The 24,816-nt window shown below is 41.7% G+C and overlaps 1 protein-coding gene across 2 annotated transcripts in view; it reads right to left on the bottom strand.

The window, feature by feature from the left end:
- The window catches only part of snx29 (sorting nexin 29), a 130,853-nt gene that overhangs the window by 94,798 nt on the left and 11,239 nt on the right, over nucleotides 1–24,816 (bottom strand). For both annotated transcript variants that reach the window (XR_010166653.1, XM_063893947.1), the window contains exons 12-14: nucleotides 20,054–20,117; nucleotides 18,677–18,805; nucleotides 4,200–4,285 (exon numbers count right to left, since the gene is read on the bottom strand). Coding sequence is in view for 1 of the 2 variants with exons in the window: in XM_063893947.1 (XP_063750017.1) it covers nucleotides 4,200–4,285; nucleotides 18,677–18,805; nucleotides 20,054–20,117 (279 nt within the window). In the remaining variant the exon portion in view is untranslated. The remainder of the gene's footprint in view (nucleotides 1–4,199; nucleotides 4,286–18,676; nucleotides 18,806–20,053; nucleotides 20,118–24,816) is intronic.

Below are 24,816 nucleotides of genomic sequence, written 5' to 3'. Positions count from 1 at the left end.
CAAGTATTGACCGGATAAGAAAAGCTTATTTTTCTCAGGGAACCTTCGCTGTCGTCTCCCTGGTGGAGGCTCTGTGTCTCTGGACGTAATGTGTGAAGGAGGTTCACTCTCCCAGAGCAAGGTTTAGTGACTGTCCGCTGCTTGACTGACTGCTTCACCCGGAGGACTGATTGCCCGTGGGAGGGTAGTCTCCAGACCTGGGTATAAACTCCTCCATCCCCCCCGAGAAGGCTGATCCCCGCAGCTGAAATTGGCCTGCCAGTGGCGGGATAGGGATCAGGAGTTATTAACCTGTTAAGTGCTGGCTGGGGCTGCAGAGGGCACTCGACAGAGATCGATGGCGGGTCAGAGGGCAGTTAGTCTGCAGAGATGAAATCCCCCCCTCTTCCATTTTCCTGTCAAGACCTCTGTGATACCTCTATTTCCTCCCACTTTTACCCAGACAGTCCATTCATCTTTAAAGTATTGCTATCCTTTTGAAGAAACATCCACAACGGAGAGGAGTGGTGTTATGATATAAAAGGAACATTTGAGATAAGAAGATTCACTTTTATTGAATTTATACTGGAAATCACTTAGAATAATATAAAAGGTTTCAGACTAGACTAATTGAACCATTATTTGAGTAATTTGCCCACCATCAATGTTCATTTCTGGCTCTTTTTATTCAGTGAAAAACAGGAAATTCTGCATTTTAGATTTGAAATTAAAAGCATAATTGCTCTTTTTTTGGAGACACAGCAAAGAGGGACACAGTGACCTTAAGATATTAAAGGACAATTGAGAATGGGAGGATTAGCTTTGTTTAAATCTAATCAAGAGTACATATATACTCACTGGCCACTTCATCAGGTTCACATGTTCGTCTGCTCGTTAACGCTAATATTTAATCAGCCTATCACATGGCAGAGTGAGGAGGAAGGAGGGATTTCAGTGACTTTGAACGTGGCGTGACAGTCCGTCTTCCTGTGTCTCTATCTTCATTGATTTTATGATCTGAACTAAGAGTTACACATTCAAACTTCACCCCTCTTATTTGTCTCCCCCCCACCCCCCCTCCCTTCCTCCCCAGGATTTGATTCATGCTGCTTGTTGTCGCTGCGTACGTGTTTACCGTGGTCATAAACAAACCCTCTGTAGACGGCTTCTTATTTATCTCCAATAAGGAAATACATTACATGGCTGTTTAAAAACCAATAAGCTTACCCCCCCCCCCCCCACCCCCCCACATCCAACAGCCAGTGGCCTAATGAGTGAATGAGAAGCATTTGTCACCGCCGCTGCCATGATAGGAGTGTGTAACTTATTCATCACACACACACACACACACACACACACACACACACACACACACACACACACACACACACACACACACACACACACACACACACACACACACACACACACACACACACACACACACACACACACACACACACACACACACACACACACACAGTTTATGTTCCCTCTGTGCACAGCGCTTTAACCTTGTAGGGCCTCGGGGGGGGGGTCAGGCATTCTGGTGTCAGCTGTGTGTGTGTGTGTGTGTGTGTGTGTGTGTGTGTGTGTGTGTGTGTGTGTGTGTGTGTGTGTGTGTGTGGTTTATTTATGTGCAAAAGCCTGCCTTGTGTATGCATACAAGTGCAAAGGTGTGTTAGCATCCAAACTTTGGTTGTGTGTACTTCATTTTTTCGTGGTACTGCTAAAAATAATTGAGGGAACACAGGGATCTGAGCCTTTGCAGACCATTTACATGCACTAAAACCTCTATAACACACTAAAGGAAAGAGAAAACCCCAAAAAAGGCATAAATATATTACAAATAATTGATGTTAGGAATCTGAACTGAAGTTAAAAAGTACAACCTTTGCCTCTGAGTTGGAGTAAACGCTAAAGTGATGGGAAATACAAATATTTAAGTATAATAAAAGGACTTCAAAACTGTATAATACTTGAGTAAATGTACTAGTAATATGTATTTGTATGCCTGTCCTCTGCTGTAGGGACAGATTTTCTTCAGGCCTTCGTGCATCCTACATTGAAACAGTGTTCGTTTACATATCAATAACACACAGCAACACAAGTAGAGAGGGGAAATCCCCGAGACAAACAAGACGGCATAACGCAACAATGATTACACTCCTCTGAAACAGTAGAAAGGAGAGCAGTGTATTGTGGGATGTCAGTGTTTCCGAGGAGCGTTCAAGAGATCACGTCTGCAGAGCATCGTTAGACAGCAGAGGGTTTCAAAAAATCTGACTGACACTGACAGCACATGAAGAAAAGGAGCGCTTCTGTATAAATTCTCCTCTTTTTCCCCCATTTTTGCTCCACAACTGCTCACTGCGCACACACACACACACACACACACACACACACACACACACACACAGCTGCAGCAGACTGTGGTAGTCAACATCAAAGTGTGATGGAACGAGGCACATCATTAGCAGGGGAAGACAGAGGAGAGGGAGGATGAAATCACTTAGACGCCGCTGTGGAGAGGGAATTACTACGCCTGTCGGGATGAAGGGAGCCCGGATGGGAGGAGAGGGGAAGACAAGAAGGGGAGAAGCAGGAGGAGGAGGAAGAGGACAAATGACGGGAGAAAGAAATATCAACACGAGCCAGAGAAGAGAATCAGTGAGGGTGAAACAAAAAGAGAATCAGACAAAGCCGAGCCGGAGGATCTCGCCGGTAGAGACTCCTGGCAAACAAACAAATCGAACCCAAAACGTTTGTCTGTCATATTTGGGGAACTGATGAAGGCTTTGACCCCTGGTGGGATGGTAAATATACTTCCAAATGTATACTATCTAGCTGAAGAGATTACAACCCAAGTAGTCAAAGGGCTCTCGAAGGGACAGCGCAGACTTCTGCCTAACAGAGTGAAAAATAATGTGTGTATCCGCCCCGATGTGACATATTTTAGGAGGCAGAGCTTCCTCTTGTACTGGAGATTAATGTAAGTTAACCATTAGTTTATCATCCTTAAATAATTAACACTTAAAACACAGTCTTTTGAGTTAACTTAACTTAATATTTGTAAATCCCAAATACATATACATCAACACAGGCTCACTATTTGGCAAGATGACTAAGCCTTATATTAGATACGTAGCTTCTTCCCTCTTCTTCATCAGCCAGCATCCTCGGTATCTGTTGTTCACTGAGTCGATTCTCCCCTCTCCTCTCTTGGTATCTCTTAAACTAAGTAGCAATATAAGGCTTAGCAGTACGGATAAATGTGGGCTCACTATTTGGCAAGCAACCGGTCGGAGTTGCCCTGTTTATCTCTCGTCTTAAAAAAGCTAAGAAATGATTTATAAAGTGTTCACAACCTAATTAATAAATCAATTACAACCTATTCCTTTATAAGGGTAGTCTTATTGTAAAGTGGTACCAATACTTAGAGTTTATACGTCTCTATTTATGAGAAAAAGGGCTGAAAGAAGTAAATACTATACATCTATTAAACTACAAAACATAGGCAGTGAGAGGCGAGTAAAATAGTTTCCACCCTAGAGTTTTCTCAGGGAGTTATTTGACACATGGCCGTATCCAAGCTTAACCCCCCCCCCCAAAAGGATGAACAAATGAGAAATCCACGCTGGTTTTATGTTGCATTATTAAAAAGATGAACGGCCGTTTGTTCTCATGACCTCTTTAATAAAACAAACATCATTAACTCAAGATTACAAAGTTCCACACGTCCCTGTACCTCTGTGTCTCACCCAGAAAAAATAAAACCTCACAAACAAGTAAACCCTCGGGGCGCCGCAGATAACCGCTTTCCATTCTGTCCCCCAAAAATGCAATTAGCCATTATGTGTCCCTCCGTAATCTGCCATGTTCATTTTATTTGCCTTTGATACAGCGGGGGCTTATCTCGCCCAGTCTTTACACAGCTTACATCCCCCCGGCCCCACAAAACAAAGTCAAAGTTATCAAAATCTACCCCAAAAAAACTAGAGAGAGGGACACGTCGGAGGGAGGTTCGTCAGAGGGGAAAAGCAGGATGTGAGATTCAGGATGACCTCGTTTTGGATCTATAAGTGTTTCTGTGTGAGAGGGGAGGAGATGGACTGGGTGTGTGTGTGTGTGTGTGTGTGTGTGTGTGTGTGTGTGTGTGTGTGTGTGTGTGTGTGTGTGTGTGTGTGTGTGTGTGTGTGTGTGTGTGTGTGTGTGTGTACCATCATTGCCCTGGCTGCCCTCTCTCTTCAGCATCTGCACCGCCCCCACGTACTTCTTCAACTGGACCTTCAGGACCTCGTTCTCCCTGCACAGATAGAAACACACACACACACACACACACACACATTATGACAAGAGAACAGGAACAGGGAAGCAGCACTCAGATTTCTTACTGAAAGAGGACACATTCTGCTCATCCTCAGGTTCATATCAGTATGAAGTGTCTCTCCTGGGACATGTCTCCATGCTTTAATGCTCAGAAAGCTCTTTATGTTTCTCATACTGTCTGTGCTGCAGCTCCTCTTTTCACCCTCTGTCTGAAACCAGAGCCCAGTCTGCTCTGATTGGTGAGCTGGCCGGCTCTGTTGTGAATGGTCAACCTCTTAGAGATGTCCCGCCCCTTAGCCTTATCACGTACAATGTGTCGGAGCGCTAGCCAAAGAGCTCGAGTGTTACATAGTGATGTCACTGTATTTAATTTAAGTATTCAAAGAAAAAGTACTTGTTCTGCCCATTAGCCCATTTCAGATTCACATATTTAAATGACTAGATAATTACTTTGTAAACTGCTCCTTGGTACCTTAACCTATACTAATATTTAATTAAAGTGATTTAGTTGTATGACCTGATTATCTGAATCTATAAAGGAATTTAAGATGTCAGATAAATGGAGTGGAGTATAAACTACAATATTGGCTAACAAAATGTAGAAAAGTGGAAGTGAAAAGGTAGTATAAAATGGAAATACTCAGGTAAAATACCTCAAGATTGCACTTAAGTACAAGTTCCTCTGTGACAGTCACACTCTGATAACTACAATACATTATATGTAAGCGCTCCAGATGTTTTAACGTCAAAGATCCCCGCTGAAAGTCATGGATTCAGAATTGTGCATGAAGGCAAAATGATCCTCTCCAGACTCAGGAAAGAAGATGTGACTAAAAGTATATTTTCTGTCCACCCGCTCGGTAAAGGAAGTTGTTCACAGTGTTTCCTGACAGCATGTGGTGCAGGGAGACAGTGTGAAACTCGCTGTGACATCCCGTCACCTGTGGAACGGGGGAAATAAAAACACAGGAAATTGAATCCAGGTGGTCAGACCGAGGGTTATTTACAGAGACGAGGCTTGACTCGTGTTTCAATCCGCCCACAGCACGACGAGGGTCAGCAAGTAGACCAACTTTTACACTTGATATGAACTCAAATATATGAAGACTTTAATCCGATTTTCTGAGCAAAAGGCAGAAAGTCCAGGGATGCAATACCGATGCTTTGGGGGTCAGATTATCAAAACCGGGGGGGTGGGAATGATTTTGACACGCCGATATATAGGCTGCAAAAACAGACAATAGACGCCTGCATGTGATTGCATACAGCAGGGCTGTCCAAACCTTTTTCATTGAGGGCCAGTTACAGAAAAACAGACGAAGGGCTGGGCCCCTCTTTAAAGGTGAGGTATAGTGCCTCATAAGTTAAGTTATAAGTTAGCAAAATCAGTCAAATGAAGGTACATTTTTCTTGGTACTTCAATGTGCTTTAGTAAAAGAACAGAGCTCTCCATAGGGGTTCATGTATGTTGCTAGCAGCTCATCCCTTAAAACAGAAGCCTCAGATTGCTGAACAAGTTGGAAATATGAAGGTTATTTTTCTGTTATGCAAATATGTTATTGGGCTTTTTTCTCATCGACTAAGATTTGTTAGAAGATGTTTTCAACTTTAATTGACTGAATTTATTTGAAAAGTGGGCTTATTAACACATGAATACTGTGTACCGGTATATTTAAGAAAGAGTCTCTGGTGTGGGCCACATTTCACTCTACTTTTGAATTTGCTGAGGGCCGATTGAAAATGGCCCGCAGGCCGCATTTGGCCCCCGGGCCGTAGTTTGGACACCCCTGGCATACAGTATGTAACAGCTGGCTTCTTTAAGGGGTCTGACCTTAAAATTAGAGCCCCTTCCCTTCCTCCTTTAGATTGCACTTAGACATAGGATACTCTTATGAATTAGATTTTTTGATTTGATTTATTTCAAACGTGTAAAAAATAAATACTAAAAATAATAATGAAATGAAACTAGATCATTTTGAGACTGTACAAACTTAAGCAGTGTCAAATTGATAAACAAATCATGTTATTGGCTAACAAATGATCTACAAACAAATGATCTACCTGATTACACATCCGAAAAAGAGTGGGAAGAACTTTACACTTGAATCCCCTTCTCCCAAAAACTAAATTATTAACATTTTGATTTGATTTTCTCATGAATGACGTTCCACTGTATGTAGTTACCATTTCCTACGTTTTGTCAATGTTTACAATGATAATAGTGACACATATACCCCTCAGAATGACCGGATAATTTCATTCAATGGGTCTCAAATGCACCCAAAGTACACAAAGGTAGACAAAGGCACCTTTTCGTAGCAGAACACTGATGATCTTCTTTGAGGAAATTAAATATTTACTGGCACATTTTATTATCAAGCTAGAAAATTAAGCTGCCGTTAATAATTGACTCTGAATATGTTGTTAATCACATTGTCCGATTGTTATTTAGCGCAACGGAACAGGTTTCAGATGTAGGCTACTTTTCCATTTTCCAGAATGTCTCCTGCATGTTCCGCTTGTTGCATAAAATCAAACCGATTTGAGCTTTTGCACCTGAAAGGAGAGGCTCAGTCTTTCACACATCACTAAATCTGAGGATGAATCCATACAAAAAGCACTCAGCAGATCAAATAACTAGTATAAATTCACATCAGGATGAATAAAAGTCAGAGAAACACGGCACAAACATCTGGGAAGCTGTAATAAATTGCATTCTCCTACACATAAATACACTTTGTCTCCGGCATAAAGCTCCTATCACAAACTGCAGGAAGCAAATGTATGTATAGTATGAGAGAAAAGGTTATCCATGATAAACCTCCTATCTGTCTGCCTACATGTAAATATTAAAGGAGGTATAAACCTGCGTCCTGACCTCCGATTAGCAAGCGAGAGCATTTCAGTGTTCAGTATCTCAGAGGCGCATTTTAAAAAGCACTTGAAATGTGATCCAGAAACATCTGATAAAAACACTGTTTGGGTAAAGGTGAATAGGTAGAGTTATTCAGAGCATTGTGTGTGTGTGTGTGTGTGTGTGTGTGTGTGTGTGTGTGTGTGTGTGTGTGTGTGTGTGTGTGTGTGTGTGTGTGTGTGTGTGTGTGTGTGTGTGAGAGAGAGAGACAGAGGCTTCTCTTTACAAGCCGTAACCCGCCGAACATCATCGACTTTGGGAAGGAAATCAATCAGAGTTGGAGTGCGCCTTTATGCCCTTTGCAGTTGAATTTAACAGCCTTTGTCTTGCTACACCGCCGCCCCCCAGCCCCCCCGCCAAACCCTCATTCTCCACGAGTGATTTTCTTTTGGTGCCCTGCTTATCAGCCCTCATTCCCCTCCAACAAAAGGCGCAGAGACCTCCTGAATCCAGACGCCGACGAGCTCTCCGAGGAGTCGTCCACGCCGCCGTTATCAGAGCCGCCCGCAGCCAGACGCTGTTCCAGCCTGATTAAATTATAGCTAACACACACCGCTCGCTCGAGTGTGTGTTTGTGTAGATATGCAGACTTTCAGAAGCGTCCATTTTTCTCAGAATGAGTCTGTTGTTAGGCAGATTACAGCTCTACAAAATGTGACACTAAACGCTCAGGTGGACGATGATCTTTTAGGAAATGTTGTAGCTTTAGGCGGTCAAAAATGTGACTAATTCAGCAGTTTATTTCTCCACTAAGTAAGGATGAAAATACTATGAGTAAAGTGGCAGGTGTTTGTCGTTAACACCCATTATAATTCTCTCTCCAACTCTGCTGTCACACTGGGATTGGCGGAGCCTTTTAGCTTCTGGTTTGGTTTTTCGTACGTGAAATTCTGGTCACATCAACCCCGTGTTAGTGAAGCTGCTCGGGGGGACATACAGACTTTCTAATTGAAGCATTTCACAAATACTGAACGCTCAGGTAAACAATGTGGTGGAAATTAACCAACAGAACCTAACAAATAATTCCAAAATGGTGTGGAAACCTTACTTTAAAGAAGTCTTTTAAGGAGTTTATTCTGCAGCGAAGCACAACGATCAGGAGGTCTGCAGTGTGTCTCATATTCACATGTTCAGGCAACGGAGAAGAAGAAGAGTTATAGGATTGTTTAACTCACCAGATAGCAACAAGAGTGACAAATTCCCTCAAAAGGACGAGTCCATAAACCTGTCCATCCTTATTTTCTTATTTAGCTTGTTGTTTTGGTTTTCAAACCAGGATTTATGCTCAAATCAAAGCAACTTTAAGCTGCAGCTGGCTTCTGTTTTCAGCAAAAAGAAACAGAAGTGTCCTTTGGCCGACGAACACACAGTGTAACCACATTTGATTGATTGAAGTCACCCAATTAGAGCATACATTAAAGTAATTTAACCATTTCTAAGGATCCGTGGAAACCGTTTATCCTAAAAAACTCCTACCTAATTTACACTTGCTAAATTGCTCGAGGTTAAACCACATACTACACACAAGTTACTAATGTACCTCCTCTTGTATGCAAAATATTTACTGATACAATAACCAGAAGTAAAAGTTCCTGACACAGGTGTAGATCACGCCTCCGCTCCGACGTGCATCTGTAATGTAAGCGGTCTGGAGGGAAATTTGCTCGTGTGTACACAGGTAGCTTTCAGATGGATGATGTGAATTAGCAGGCAGGTTGTGAGGGAACATTGCTGCGTGATAAAACACGAGCGGGTGTTGTGAAATACACCCGCTGTGTCCCGGCTTCCCTCAGGTCGTATACTTCGGTCGCCACGTGCTAAATCATCACACAGAACTTCTTGTTTCCTTCCTGCAAGCGACAAACCTGCTCATTACTGACGAGAAAACCCATGCTTCAACATCCCCGAACATTGCATTCTTGTACCTTTTCCAAAGTTTTCTCTCATGTATTCCTTGTGATAATGCATTGCTCCACACTAAGTATCCCATTGAGGCTCAAAGGCTGTTTCTTCAAAGCATGTCCTCTTACACATTTTCATTTGACACTTCCCTCTAGGGCTGCAAATAACAATTCATTCATTAGTTTAATAAAGGAAGACAATACAGAAAACTGGCCCTCAAGGTGTCATCTTTGAATTAGTTGAGTCCATCTAATTGGTTGTGCAATTAACAATGAAATAGGTGAAGAGAAATATCTCAGTTTTTCTTGATAAATGGATTCAAACGATGTCAAAAGTGTTGATTTCTGTCACTCAACTAATTCATTAATCTGCTGGTTTCCTACATTTTTGACGAGCAGTTCCACCAAGGGACTTTTTTTCCTCATTTGAACAGCTTGCAAAGGTCCAAATACATAAAACTCTGATGAAACAAGTCTATATAAAGCCACGATTCTGTATCTGCACTGATGTAGACCCAATGGTGGTGCCAGAGACAAAGCCAGGGGATCACCAACGTCCTTAAGATACATCAGCTGGGGTCAATGACTGCTTGTACGAACGTTTATACCAATCGGTCCAGTAGGCGTTGAGTCCTTTCAAAGAATGAAGGGACCACATGTGACTGAATGGTGTTGCTAGAGTATCTTCTGGGTACCGTGAATATCCGCGTCAAATTGAATGGCAATCCCTCCAGTAGTTATTTAGATATTTGAGTCATTTTGTGGATTTTTCTTATTCTTTCCTATTAATCATCACCTAGATTTCCCTTGTGTGCCATACGTTCTAGCACTACTATTACGCGTTAACTCCAAGGAATTGTTAAAAGAATATCTCTGTATTTGAGGCAGTGATTAACCTACTGTGAATAAGCATGGTTAAAATCACATCCATACATTTTTAAATACCCACTTAGGCCAGGATATGAGTTTTGCATTCACTTCCTTAATGTCTGTTGGCGAGTCCATCATTACAAACTGAGTTTAGTGGACCCACAGGACAAACCTTAATGACGGATGGCAAACAAATCTAAACCGCAAAGCCCCCGGGGAGCAGCAGCCTCGTACAATCTCCTCTTCCCTGAAACTGTAGCAACAAACTGCATCTGTGCGTTAATGCTTTCCAATTCAGAGTGATCCATTAAGTTGCTGGAAATGTGTTTGAAAGTCGTCTGAAACTCTAAATGTCTTCTCTGCCTTTGGGGACGGAAAACTTTTAAATGAGTGTGTCCAAAGTGAAGTACTTGCTCGGCATCTCTGTTGTGAAAAGTGCCTCCTTCGTCCAGCTGATGTGGGACAAACCGGTTTCTCATTAAGGGCAATGCTGTGACCCAGAAATACTGTTAATGCCCGCTCGGAGAATAAGCCTATTAACTCAAAGTTCTTCCATGTGACAGAACAGTGGGGAAGACGAGCAGGGGTTTGTGCACGAGGAGATGTGTGTGAAACAAAGAGAAAGAAAGACTGCGTGCCTTGGAGAAAGATTTAGAGAATCCTAACTGTTTAGCAAATAAAGAAGAGCTGAAAACAATGTGCGCTCCAGAGATAAAGACACTGTCAATACTGTGTGAAACAGAGACGTTGGAAGGTTGGTTCTTGAAGGTGGGAATAGAGAAAGGATGTTGCATCGTCTCTTAAGGAACAGGAAGAAAAATAAGTATCTCCAGAGAAAAGCTTGCACCTAAACTACTCGCAGTAATTACTTAACTTAAGAGAAGCCCTCGGGTGGTTTTTCCCACTCTTTTGTCTTCCCCCTTCCCCCACCCTTTTTCTTTATCTAGCTCGGTAGACGCTTAATGTGCAATAAAAACAGAGAAATTGGCTCTTCTTCAGGTACGATGTGGTTTTGTTTGGAAGTCGTAAATGAGAGGTACGCCTTCAGAGGCAGACAGCTCAGTTGCCGGGTAAAACTCCTGAGTGCAATTTACTGCTCAGCTTCGCTAACAAAAAACAAAGAAATATTTCAAGCATAAAGTCTTTGTGCCAAACTTCCAAAGGCTCAATGAATCCAGACATCCACAGGTAATGCACAAGGAGGCAATATGGTGGTGCAGTGGTGAGGTATGTTAAAGGGCAACCAGGAAGTTAGCATCGCAAGAGCTCCCTCCACAGAAAGCAAGAGGATTTTTCAATTGAATGTTCGACTATTGAAGTAAATAACCACTGTGGCAAAAACATACACTGTATTAAGACCACTTTAATGAGTAACTGCGATCACCAGCTAACGTAAGGCTACAATGGAATGCCACGCTAAACTAACGGCGGCTAGTTTTTGGCTTATGATGTTTAGTTGTCTCATTTTTAAACGATAGCAAGCGCTGTTTTAAAGACATATAAAAGCTTATGAGGTTTACAAGTTGGGTATTTACTGATGTAAGTTATGTTGTAGAACAGAAAAATCTCATCAGCGAATCAACTACGAGACGAGGGAACCAAAAGTGGTAAAATGCTGACTCGTTGCCGGGCTTTCAGACTAGTTCCTGCACCACTCTGTGAGGCTGGTTGTTAATACTTCAGCATTAAAGGAAATAATCCCCTCCCTAGGAAGAGTGACTAGACTAGCCAAGACTAGGACTCTACTCTGCATGAAAACAGTCCCCGGATAATACATTGATCTGTTGTGCAAGATACTAAATTTGAGAAAAGTAAACAAGGCGATCTTCACTCAGCTGCAGCCTGGAGAAAAGAAGTGAGCAAAAAGGCATCTGCTCTTGTTTCTTTCGTAAGTGTGTGTTCATGTGTGTGTTCATGTGTGTGTTCATGTGTCCGCCTGTCCACCCGCCCCCTCTCCCAGTGACGACGCACCGCTTCCTGGCCCGAGCCCACTCACTCTGCTGGCCGCTTTCCCGACTTCCTGCTGCGAGAGGCCGTCTCTATGCTCCGCCAGCTGACGTCGAGAAAAGGGGGACAAGGTGTGTGTGTGTGTGGTGTGTGTGTGTGTGTGTGTGTGTGTGTGTGTGTGTGTGTGTGTGTGTGTGTGTGTGTGTGTGAGAGAAGTGTTTGAGGATGTGTGTTTGAGGGTTAGAAAATCAGAGCATGGCCATTTTAGCTTTTCACTTCTATTTTTAAAAACCTCGTTATCATTAGCAGTTACTAAGTCGACGTGAGGAAGAGGGGGGTCTAAGGGTGGGTCAAAATACATATTTAGTTAGAAAGGAGATAAATATTGATACTTATGGACAGTTGTCCTATATACCACGTCAAAGTTGTGTTAAGAATTTCTGTCTTTTTTAAAATACAAACCAAAATCGTAGTTTGGCCGTGAAATGTTGTGCAGAAAGGCAGCTCAATGAAGGATGTCAAGTGCATTTAAAGGCAGCTGTTTTCCTTTTTGGTACAACTTAAACATTGTATTGCACGTGTTATATGTTGTAGTAAAATTTGCATTACATTTTTACTTCAACATTTATTTTATATCTTTATTTAATTACATTTTTTTATTGCACATTCTTACTTCTGCAACTTCTACATTTATAGAAATATTTATATATTTATTTTATTTTATTTAAAAACTCCAATCTGGGATAATTCAATGATTAAGTGACAAAGTATTCTGATTACTCTTAAATTGATAAAATAACTGGATCAAATTTATATCTGTTAATTGTTGAAATCTCACTAAATAAATTATATGAATAAATGAAATTATGCAACTTGGGTGGAACTTAACATACAAGTAAGCTTCAGCGGTTTTTCAAATCTAAACGTACCATGTCCTGTCCTTATCTCAGCGTTGCAGTTTCTTACTGACTGATCATATTCACATACAAACGGATGTGTAATTCCTGCATGTGTAAAAGTGATTTCCCGAACACTGATATTGATCATTGAAATATTGTGATTTTCCACCAAGTTCAATAACAGGAAATCCAATTAGCACAGAGGATGACACACACACTCTGAATTACGTACAGTGTGGTGAGACGAGTGAGTCAATGAAGCTCCTCTTAAGGCGGCACGCAAACATCCACGAGGCTGTGGCACGTGCGTCCTATTCCTACACTCTGGGAGAAGTTGAGGGGTGAGGGAGTGGGCCGTGTCAGTGTGTGAGCGAGAGTTACATGATATATTTGGCTGTGTGTGAGTAAGGGTCCTGCTGTACATGAGTGTGTGTGTGTGTGTGTGTGTGTGTGTGTGTGTGAGTAACTCAGTAAGTGAGCAGCGGGCTTGTGTAGCCCACTACCCTCTCCTGGAGAGTACGTCAGACCAGATCTATCTATAGAGGCTCATCCTCTGCCACCCTCTCTCTCACACACACACACACACACACACACACACACACACACACACACACACACACACACACACACACACACACACACACACACACACACACACACACACACACACACACACACACACACACACACACACACACACACACAGGTAAAGGTGGAGCTGACCTTAATGACTTGTATACTGCCATGCATCCCAACCCATAAAAAGTACATCATAATTCAGAAGTTCATTTTTATTGAATGACTTTCTATTTAAAGCTACTTTAAACTTCTCCGTCACGGCCGTCGTATAGCTCAGTGGGTCGAGCAGGCGGCCATATACTGGGGCTTGATCCCTATGCGGCGGACCCAAGCTCGAATCCGGCCTGAGTCCCTTTGCCGCGCGTCTCTCCCTACTTCTCATCTGCACTATATTAAAAGCACTGCTTGCCCAAAAAATTACAGCTTATAAGTTAATATTGCATTTTGAATCCTCTACATTTATCTGAAAGCTTTAGATACTTTTCATTTTAAAGATATGGCATTGAAACTTTAAACATAATGCTTCTCTAAAGATCAAACCAGTTGAAGACTGTTTTAAGGCACAAACAGGTAGAATTACCCAATATATTACAAGAAACGTGGAAAAAATAAATGTGTCAACATCAATAGTTCTCTAACAGAACTTTGCAAAGTGAAATGGTAATTAATGCACCAAATCAACACCGTAATAATGCAATATATATTATAATATATCACATTTACATCACAATTTATCTGCAGAGTGAGTACTAATACTTCTGTAATTCTACGTTTTCCTTTACTTATGTTAAGGAACTGAATACTTTTTCACTAATCAAGTAAATGCACTTAGTTCCTTTCTGCAAAAAACACACAGTATTTGCGTAAATGCACACACACACACACACACACACACACACACACGCACACGCCACTGCTCTACTATATAACTACGAGCAGAATGTCTGGCAATCAGAGGGAGCATCTGGTGCTGAAGATAAACATTTAACCTGCAGATTCCCTCCTGTCAAAGTTAAACAATCTGTCTCAGAAACACGTCAATTAACTCAGAAAGCACGGTAGCCAAATGTCGCTGGACGACGACCGTGCTCGGGTGTTAGGACGTTGTGTTTGGGTGTCAGCTGTTATGTCAGGGCTGCAGATTTCGGCCTGAATCACAAAGCGTCGAGGAGATTCATAGCAACCGTTGCCAGTGGCCTCTTTCACTGCTGACAGCTTCCAGCCTCGCTCGGCGGCGCGCTGCTCGCTCTCTGATATTTATAGACGCTATTGATCCAGGCAGATTTGGCTGAGGAGGAAACGCAGCACTTGAGATTTAGCGGCCGACTATAGGATGGGCTTTGTGTGTCTGAGTGTGTAACCAGCAGTGGTGGAAAGTAACTGAGTACATTAACCTAGGTGCTTAAAGAGACCCTAGTGTGCTTCTTGTGCTTTTCCCTTTCCTGTAGTGTAGGTTTTTGTGCATGTAAATGGTCTGCAGAGATTTAAATCCCAAAGTTCTTACTCCCACCCTTCCTGAAACACCTCCAGTGGACTCCTTTGTTTACTTCCTGAACATAGTGAAGTCCCTAGGAAACACTTGTGCTTCTATTGGCTAACACTCCCAACACATTGACAGCGATAGGCAAAGGGGCGGGACATCTGTAAGCTGTTGACCAATCAAAACAGAGCCAGCCAGCTCCCAGTAAAGACAAAAAATACAAATACACACCTGGAAATGAGCAGATTAGGGCTTTTTTAAATTACAATTTGTAGGTATTTGTATTTTACTTGAGTATTATCACTTTATGCTCTGTATATTTCCACTCCATGACAATTTAGAAACAAATATGGTACTTAATTCGCCACTGAAGAAGAATGAAAGTAGCCTTAATGAAACCCAAAAAGAAAGCAGGAAAAGTACAATACTTGCTTCTTAATCAGTAGTGAGGTAGGAAAGATAAAGTAGCATACAATCGAAATACTCAAGTAGTTTACAAGCAGTGGGGGCAAGTACATTTGTAATCCTCCTAATATGTAACTGTAAGGAAATACAAATACCATCCTTCCTATCCTGGGAACGTAATCCTGTTACATGTAACCCGTTCCTCCCCAGGTCTGTGTGTGGCTGTCACAGAGAGAGTGAGGTTGTTCCTCGCACATTATTTCTCTCTCTTGCCATTTCAGCTTCCATTAAATCCTCCCGTGCGAACATGAAAACCATGACACTATAAAAAGCTCCGTCTGCGGCGCTCTGTTCTCAAACTGCAAACCCATCAGCCTCAGCGGTCCCTGCAGGGTTATTCAATTACATTTCAAAGGGGGCCAGTTAACAGAGCTTCCTAACAGCAAAGCAACATCTAAATTGCTGTCCTAAAGTCGAGCCCCAACACACATTTGACTTACTATTTCAAATGTCTTTAATGCAATTTGGGATACTCTTTCTACACTGACACCTTGAATGGAAAACAAACAGCGATCTCTTTCAAAAATACAGTAAGACTGAGCACAATTTCAAGGGCAAATAAAGCTTAGTTTAATGAATAAAATATGTTAAAAGTTGCTATTTTAGAAGAAGTTAAATAAGGAATATCTGTGCAACACTAGCTCTCTAAGAACTACTTTTTCTGATATATAATATATTTATTATTCTTATATTTATTCTACTTATTTTCGGGGTTTTTATTTGCTTGTAAAACTCGCTAAGATATTTTATTTTATTATAGTTTTTACATTTTGTTAGAAAAGTTATTTATTTGCTTCTTTTTTTTTTACAAATTAATTCCTTTTATGTTTTTTGTCCTTTTTTTATTCTTGTATTTTGTCTTGCAGTGTTTTGTTTTATTGTCACCTACTTAAGGACTTCAGATGCTAGTTAGCACTTCAGCTAAATGACATTTTATACTTATCTTTAATGTCATGGCCTATAAATAGAATACCTGCAACACCATGAAGATTGTTATTAATTGTCCTTCATTTGATTCATGGGTCAGAATAAAACCCTCACTTAAGGTCCAAACTAAATCGGTCCTTTCCTGATGGTCTCTCTGGATCATGCTAGCCGTTAGCCTCCCTTCCTGTCGGAGGCTATGCTCAGCCTTCTGCTCAGACTGCTGGAGGATGACTAATCCTCTATTTAAAGGGCTGGAGACTTCTGGCACACAGGCAATCAATGGTAAACGCTGAGGTGACGCAATTCACTTTCTGGGAAAACTGTAGGTGGTCACTTATGGTGTGTGTGTGTGTGTGTGTGTGTGTGTGTGTGTGTGTGTGTGTGTGTGTGTGTGTGTGTGTGTGTGTGTGTGTGTGTGTGTGTGTGTGTGTGTGTGTGTGTGTGTGTGTGTGTGTGTGTGTGTGTGGCACTCGACAATGGGTTTAGGAACGGACTGAACTCGATATAAGGCTTAGGAAAACGATCTTTTTTTTAAGAACTGCTCTCCCCATGTCTCCCTGAATTCTTGGGGGAAAACTTTTTTCTTGTAGCCTCCACAGGGAATAATAATTGTGCTGGGAAAAATGCATGACTGAGGCAATCGTGAGCATGTGAAAAGTACAGATCATACTGTTTTCATTGAGTTTCTAAACTGATTTTGTTATATATTCTTGCTGCTGTTAAATGTGGCTTCAATTGAGTAAAATTCCTCAAGATTTCCTTGGTTTTGTTCACCTAAAGTCTTTCTCAGGGTGAGTAATAATATTCAAATGATCCTTTTTTAAGGTGAAACTTTTACCAGTGATAGTGGCACAAAATAGTTCCCTTTCCTGTCTGATATGCCTCCTGTCACTTTAGTATTATCACTGGTATTATGTGTAAAACACTGTAGGTGATCTGCAGCCACAAAGCAGCTTAAAAACAAAACATTTCACAGCTTTTACACCATGTTTACTCGCTGAAAAGTTGGTTTTAACTTGTACATTAATGAGATAAAAGTTCCTTAAGTCACATTCTGTCCTGTCAAACACAGATGTGACTCATAGCTGTAGTGCCCCGTGTGTGTTTCCTGCCTCGTGTGTGTTTCCTGCCTCGTGTGTGTTTCCTGCCTCGTGTGTCAAAGCTTCATTTAAATGGCTCAGATGGAGATGCAATTAAAACTGTGTGACGTAAAGAGTCCCCGACCACACAGCCGTCACATATCAGCGGGGGTTGATGAGGTTAATGGTCAGCATCAATGAAACGGTCATTACAATGTCAGGCAAATCAAAAAAACTCCTCCCACCAGCAGCAGCACTCCACTTTAGGCTGATGGTGCAGGAGAGAAGAAGTAAGTAGCCTCAGAGAAAAAGTCAAAGCTAGGTTTCATCATCATACCTCTGCACAGGGTTTTTCACTTCAAGTAATCTTCAAAATGTGCCAGAAAACTGTCGATATTGTCATTTTATAAGGTATCAGATGCAAAAGGATAAAAGAGAGTAATGATTATAAGGAACTACAATAAGAAATGTCACAAGGAATATCTTTGGAGCTCTGATGGGAAATATTTTGACAATTTTAAATGCAATGTGGTTTTGGATTTCTCTTATTCTAGGGCAGCACATTCTTTAATAATCTTATTTTATATTAAATAAATCCATGAACTAAAAAAACTGAAGGTTGCCAGAATACCAGAGTAGATGATATTAATTATTTGCACATTAAATGAATAAAGAAAGAGAGAGTTTACTTTCAAATTCACCTCGAAACACTGCCAGACGCTCGAGCTCTGACAATGAACTGCTTGGTCTTTAAAATGTCAGTAGGTGTAACAATATCCAAGAGCACAAATGCATCTGAACGGTTATTAAAAAGATTATCAAAACAGACTAAAGCTATAATTACTTCCCCATTTGTGCAGCAAACTCTGCACTACCTCTGTTCGGGTTGGAGCTAAAAAGCTTTTCTACATTTTTAGGCAAGTGCAGCTTTAAGCTTCCATATTCCAACCTGAAGTGCTTTAAGAGGTGCTGGTTCACCTCCTCAACACTGACGAGGTGCCACACAATCCCCTCACATTTGATCTAGAGGACGCTCTTATCCAAAGTGACAATAAGTGCAATAAACCATGAAGATACAAACTCAGAACAACAGGAAAAAGCCAAAAAGCCAAACCATTGTTACTGATGGTGCATAAGTCTCAAATGGGTTTTACTCTCAAGGGTTTAACGGTTAATGTACAAGCAACACAGGTTGGTGTTCAGTTAGCGACAGATATTTAGACGGCTCTCTTGTCATGATTTGATATGAATCCTTCTAGTGTTTTTCCACAAATTGATATCTAGATCTCCAGTCAGCTGTGTCTCACCTGGCGAGCGCCTGGACCTTGGCGCTGTGTCTCTCCTCCAGCTCTGAGAGCTTCTTCTTCAGCAGATCGGTTTCCTGCCTGAGGCTGGCCGAGTGCTCCATCTCCCCGTCCAGCAGACTGCGCAGAGACCTGAAACACACACAGGGGGGGAGGAGAATCAGACTTTGTGATTCAGTAGAGGTACTAAAGCTGTCTAATTAATGTAGTGGAGGACAAATGACATATCTGGCATCTAAAATGTAGTGGAATAAATGGATAAAGTACAAAAATGGACATATATTCACATCAAATGCCTCAAAATGTAGTAAAGTGAAGTATTTGAGTATATCTGCTTAATTACTTTGGTGGATATTTTCTGTATTTTCCAACTGACATTCAGGTGGTGATGCATCTCGCAGACCTAATCCTCCAAATTCAGACGACTAAATGTTGACATTATGTTATTTCCCTAATCAGTAGATCGGATAAACATTATCAAATGCAGTCATGCTTATCTCTCACACACAAACATCTACACACAAACATCTACACACATCTTTAATTGCATCGCTCTTATCTTAATGCCTCCAAACACAAATCAGTGCATCACACAGATCTGGCAGGAGATTCACATTAATTCATGATTAATCGTATTAAGCCGTGTTTTTAGGGTCATTACGGCAGATCTGTATGGCGGTTTGCACCTGTTTAGAGGCTGTGAAATGAGCGTACATCACTCTGTGGTGGAGTAATGCTGAATGACAACAAAACAGAGTCTGGCCCCGGGTCAGCACAAACAACTTTAGTCAAGATACAAAGAAACAAGCAGGTCATTCAATATCTTCTGAGTGTGTGTGTGTGTGTGTGTGTGTGTGTGTGTGTGTGTGTGTGTGTGTGTGTGTGTGTGTGTGTGTGTGTGTGTGTGTGTGTGTGTGTGTGTGTATGTGTGTGTGTGTGTGTGTGTGTCTTCCAGGTAGAGGGTGTAAATACAGCGGCTTTGGGACGAGCTCCCCTCTCTCTCTCCGGCAGAAACAGAAAGTGCCGTAACTTTTCGTAACAACGATTTCAAATCAGCATTTCTCTGACAAAGAAATCTTAAATTGTACCTAAAATAAACTCCAATGGCGTTTCTTTATTTGTAAACCTCCTTTTGTTTTCAAATCTGATGATTATAAGCTGCTTTTATAAGCTTATATTGTCTGTAAACATACGAAACTTAACAATAAAATGCACCGTTTCCTAGACTAGACACGGGGATACGATCCTAAATAAAGAAATATGAGGTAACCATGAAGTGGTTTACATCTATATGACGATCATATCTTAGTTTAGTAGTACATTTTTACACATATTTGTTTGTACACAGTGTAAAAGGGTGGGTTTTGAATCTCAACGTACGTGTTTTGTTCCTCCAGCTCGTCCTTCCTGTTCATCATGGCGACGATGGCCTGACGCAGCTCCACTGCAACAAAGAAAAGAGCCATAAGTGAGATCCCTGTATAAAAGTACTTAAACCACACACACAGACAATACACACCACAATCACAATATGCATAAACTAATATATGATTATTTTCAGATGTAGAAATAACAGAAACCCACTTTAAAGCTGCAGTTTTCTTCTACTCTTTAGATAAACTGCTTCATAAAATCTGTTTTCCCGCTGACAGGAAGATCTCAGAGAAGGCTTTTATTGCTGCAGTGAAACACACTTTGGAAGCTTCTTTAAAAACCCCTTAAGAAAAGATCTTATCAAAGATAAATGTAAGAAAAGGGAGGAAAACACTGGCTTACTTCTGCATCAAACCATGAATCAGGAGACACAACAATAACGAGGGAATCATAGTGTGCAATTGAACTTATCGTGCATATGAGGGACGTTTAGGTATTGAAAAAAGTATGTGGGTCATTTAAGTTGTGTAATTTAAGAGATGGGTTCGTGGCAAGTAGAAACAAGCATGTGTGAGGAAGGGTAAAATATTATCTGTGATGAAAAATGTGTCTGTCTTACTTTTAATGCCTTTATTGTACACTGCCCGGCCAAAACAAAGGTCACACACTCTAATATTTCGTTGGACCGCCTTTAGCTTTGATTACGGCACGCATTCGCTGTGGCATCGTTTCTACGAGCTTCTGCAACGTCACAACATTTATTTCTGTCCAGAGTTTCATTAATTTTTCGCCAAGATCTTGTATTGATGACGGGAGATTCGGACCACAAGCGCAAAGTCTTCTCCAGCACATCCCAAAGATTCTCTATCAGGTTCAGGTCTGGACTCTGTGGGGGCCAATCCATGTGTGAAAATGATGTCTCATGCTCCCTGAACCACTCTTTCACAATCTGAGCCCGATGGATCCTGGCATTGTCCTCTTGGAACATGCCCGTGCCATCAGGGAAGAAGGAACTCCATTGATGGAATAACCTGGACCTTCAGTTTATTCAGGGAGTCAGCTGACCTCATTCTTTGGGCACACTGCTGAACCTGGACCAGACCAACTGCAGCAACCACAGATCATAGCACTGCCCCACCACAGGCTTGTGACCTTTGGCCAGGCAGTGTATTTTAGTAAACAGTGTTTGTTTGCATGAGAATGAGTTATTTTTGAGAATACAGGAGGAAAAACCGTGCACAATAATCAAAATGTAATCAAAACTGCAATTAGGACTTAAGCAATATCCAAATTGCAGTAAGGGGGAAATATTTGATGAATGCAAAATGTGTGAAAGTATGAAGTAATGAATTATTGCGATGGTTCAGAGTCCCGGACTAACAACGAACAGTATTTAACAGACCAAGAAAAGTTAAAAACTGAGTTTACACCTGTAGGATTTACCAAGCATGCCTTCTTCTTCTTCCTCATATCTCATTTTCAATATCAGCCGATACAAGTCGCTATTCTCTAAACCTCACAGCCCTAATAATTCCCGCCTCAAACCACTCGACAGTGGGACTGCATCAGTCTGCAGTCTGCAGCCGGCTGAAGGTAATCTCCGTCCCGATGTGAAGGACAGATTCGGGCCGTGTACAATGATTCATCTCCATAGATACACTCAGAGGTGCACATGAAGGTTTCAGAGCCTCTAACCAGCAGGACTTTCCAGAAATAACAGCCGTGAGAGGAGTTAATCTACCCTGCACTCACACTCACACACACACACACACACACACACACACACACACACACACACACACACACCATGCAGACCACAAGTCTTCTCTCTCCAAATCTATTTTCATAACTAATGTAGGGTGTCGATGAAGCCCCAGACACAAGTAGGTCTCCTGCAGCCCCCGAGCTGAGTGTCTTTCTGGGGGAAGAGGAGGAGGAGGAGAAGGAGGAGGAGAAGGAGGAGGAGGAGGAGGAGGGATGAAGAACACAACAGAGAGCAGTGGAGAAAAAGAGGAAGTCCATTATCTCCAAGGTTCCATTCTTCACTTCAGAAGGCCAGAAATAAACGTGACCTTAAGTCCGACCACGCGTTCACAGCAGGGGCCACACACACACACACACACACACACCTTGTCCCCCTTTTCTCGACGTCAGCTGGCGGAGCATAGAGACGGCCTCTCGCAGCAGGAAGTCGGGAAAGCGTAAAGTACTGTCCATTTAAACAACATTTCATTTAGCGGCTTTCAAAACTACACACAGTATTTTCACAATAAGAGCAAAAAACAAGAATTAGCTTAGCATAGCGTAGCATTAGCTTTCAATAAGTGCTACATACAGGAGCTTACATGCACGATATTTAACAGGCACTTGCATCACATATAGACTTAAAAGAAAGTCCTTTGGAGCTATTGTCTCCGTACTTGAACAAGCTCTTTCTACAGATTGACTCCAAAGGCTATTAGGAAGAAAAGTTATTAAAAGCTTTCTGTTTCTGTGTCTTTCATGGAAGGCTCTTGCCGAGGCTCAACAGGCATCTGAGACTCTCGCCATGATACAGAAAGGTGTTGTAACTTGAGCGTCCATTCGCCAAACGGTCCCAAATTACTTGTGCTTGATAAGAATTGAAGCAGTTTTTTTTTTTTGCAGGTCAAAACTGAGTCATAGCGACACCTACAGGTGACAAGCATCATCAGTTTATATGAAAATGATGATGTGTGGTCTACATCAGACCCACATAGGTGTGCAATAAGTCAATTTCACACACACTCCATTTATCTTATTGCTAATTTATGGCCAAGGTGCATTGGAAATATGTTGGTTTCAGTTTGCGTCATGCCTTTATAGGATATATATACTATTACTCTACCCTACTTTGACATTATACTTCTTATAAAAGAGCTATTCCACATGAAGAGTACCTTAAGTTTGACACTTGAGGTACATTTGGCTGATAATACTTCGGTAAACCTACTTAAATAACATTTTGAATTCAGGACTTTTACCTGTAATGGAGTATTTTCAGACTACTGCAACGTAAGGAAAGGATCTGAGAACTTTTCCCACCACTGTGAAAATTCTATGTGTCTGCGTTTGTGTGTGTGTGTTTGAGTGTGTGTGTGTGCCCCCACCGGAAACCTGCACGCTCTTGCTCACTTGTTCCCGTAATAGATGCATTAGCGGAGAGCTAGGCCATGTAATGGAGGTGCCGTGGGAATTATAGACTCCATACTCTCCAATAAATGCAGCCGCCGGCCTCACACACCGAGGGAGATTTTGATCTACACACTGTTTCCTGTCTTACACCATTTCTCTGCTCTCAGATTCTCACACTTAAAAAATCCCAGCATGGTTGGTATTCATCAGAGTGTCACAAAGCGCTAATCAGGACGAGGGCAAACACTGTCATTAGCTGTTTTTACTATTCTCCAGCACTAAACATACGCACGCTGTAATGATACGCTGCAAATGTTCCTATTCATAGAAGGTCTTATGGCGCTCTTCTGTCATCACACAGGCCAATCAGCTGCCTGTGTTGATTCCTTACTTAATGAGCATTACCCTATTCTGCTCATTTCAAGTTCATATCAGTATGTAGTGTCTCTACTGGGACATGTCTCTTTCATGTTCAAAAAGCTCTTTATTTTCTCACGCTGCCTGTGCCTCTTTCCACCCTCTGTCTAAAACCAGAGCCCAGTCTGCTCTGATTGGTTAGCCGATGTGATTGGTCAACCGCTTAGCTATATCCCGCCCCTTAGCCTTATCAAGTACAATGTGTTGGAGTGCTAGCCAATAGAAGCATGACTGAGTTAGTGATGTCACTATGTTCTTGAAGTAAACAAAGGAGTCCAATGGAGCCTTTACATGCACTAAAACCTATATAACACACTACAGGGAAGGGAAAACCCCAACAAAGCATAACAGAGCCTCTTTAAAGAAGGTACAAATGCTGACTGTGAGCAAGAAATAAACTGCAGGTAAGACCAACAAAAGGACCGCTATCCCTCAACCTCAATCCCAATCTTCTACGTTACACAAAACAACTTTGCACAACCCGTCCAAAAAAAAGCATCAGTGCTTTAGCTTTGGGTTAAGTGAGTAGGCGAAGAGAGCAGATGCAGCAGCAAATAGAGAGAGGGTTTTCCAATCCACAGAAAAGCAAAAAGCTGTTTTTCTGGTCTATTAAGCATACAGTAGGCGTCTAAATAAGACAAGAAGATTGGGAGGGGCTAACACACACAACTGGATTAAGTGGGTTTGACTATTAGCTGCGTTTTACATCTTTCTACGCCATCATGGATCTCTAGATGTCAAAGATCATCGTCTCCACCTCTGCATTTTTAGATTTTTTCTTCCACAACTCTCTGACCCTGTGACCTTCTTTTATAGAGGGCTTAGAGATCTAACATTTCCTCTATTACAGGCAGCTGCACTCACCTCTCCTCCCCTGCCTCTCTGTCACTCTCTCACATACACACACACAAACACACACACGCACATAATCCAAGGAATCAAATAGCATCAGTGTGAGCATCTTGCGGTCTGATTAGCTTCAGGGCAACACGCAGAACACCAAGCATCCTGCAAGATCCTGCATGTGCTGTGAGCTTTTCGCACATTAAATCCTCATCAAGCGCGTTGTATCTGCATCTGACATCGTATATATCTGATGTAAATGGATAGATCTGACTCTGTGTCACACTCCACCAATTTTCCTCTCAAGCTAAACCCTTTGAGGGGAGCAGACGGGTGTGTTTATGCAGCAACATGTG

This window comes from Eleginops maclovinus, chromosome 10 (genome assembly GCF_036324505.1).
Source record: "Eleginops maclovinus isolate JMC-PN-2008 ecotype Puerto Natales chromosome 10, JC_Emac_rtc_rv5, whole genome shotgun sequence".
Lineage (NCBI taxonomy): Eukaryota > Metazoa > Chordata > Actinopteri > Perciformes > Eleginopidae > Eleginops > Eleginops maclovinus.
Note: the sequence above shows the minus strand (reverse complement) of the source record. Positions and strands in the feature narration are given on the sequence as shown.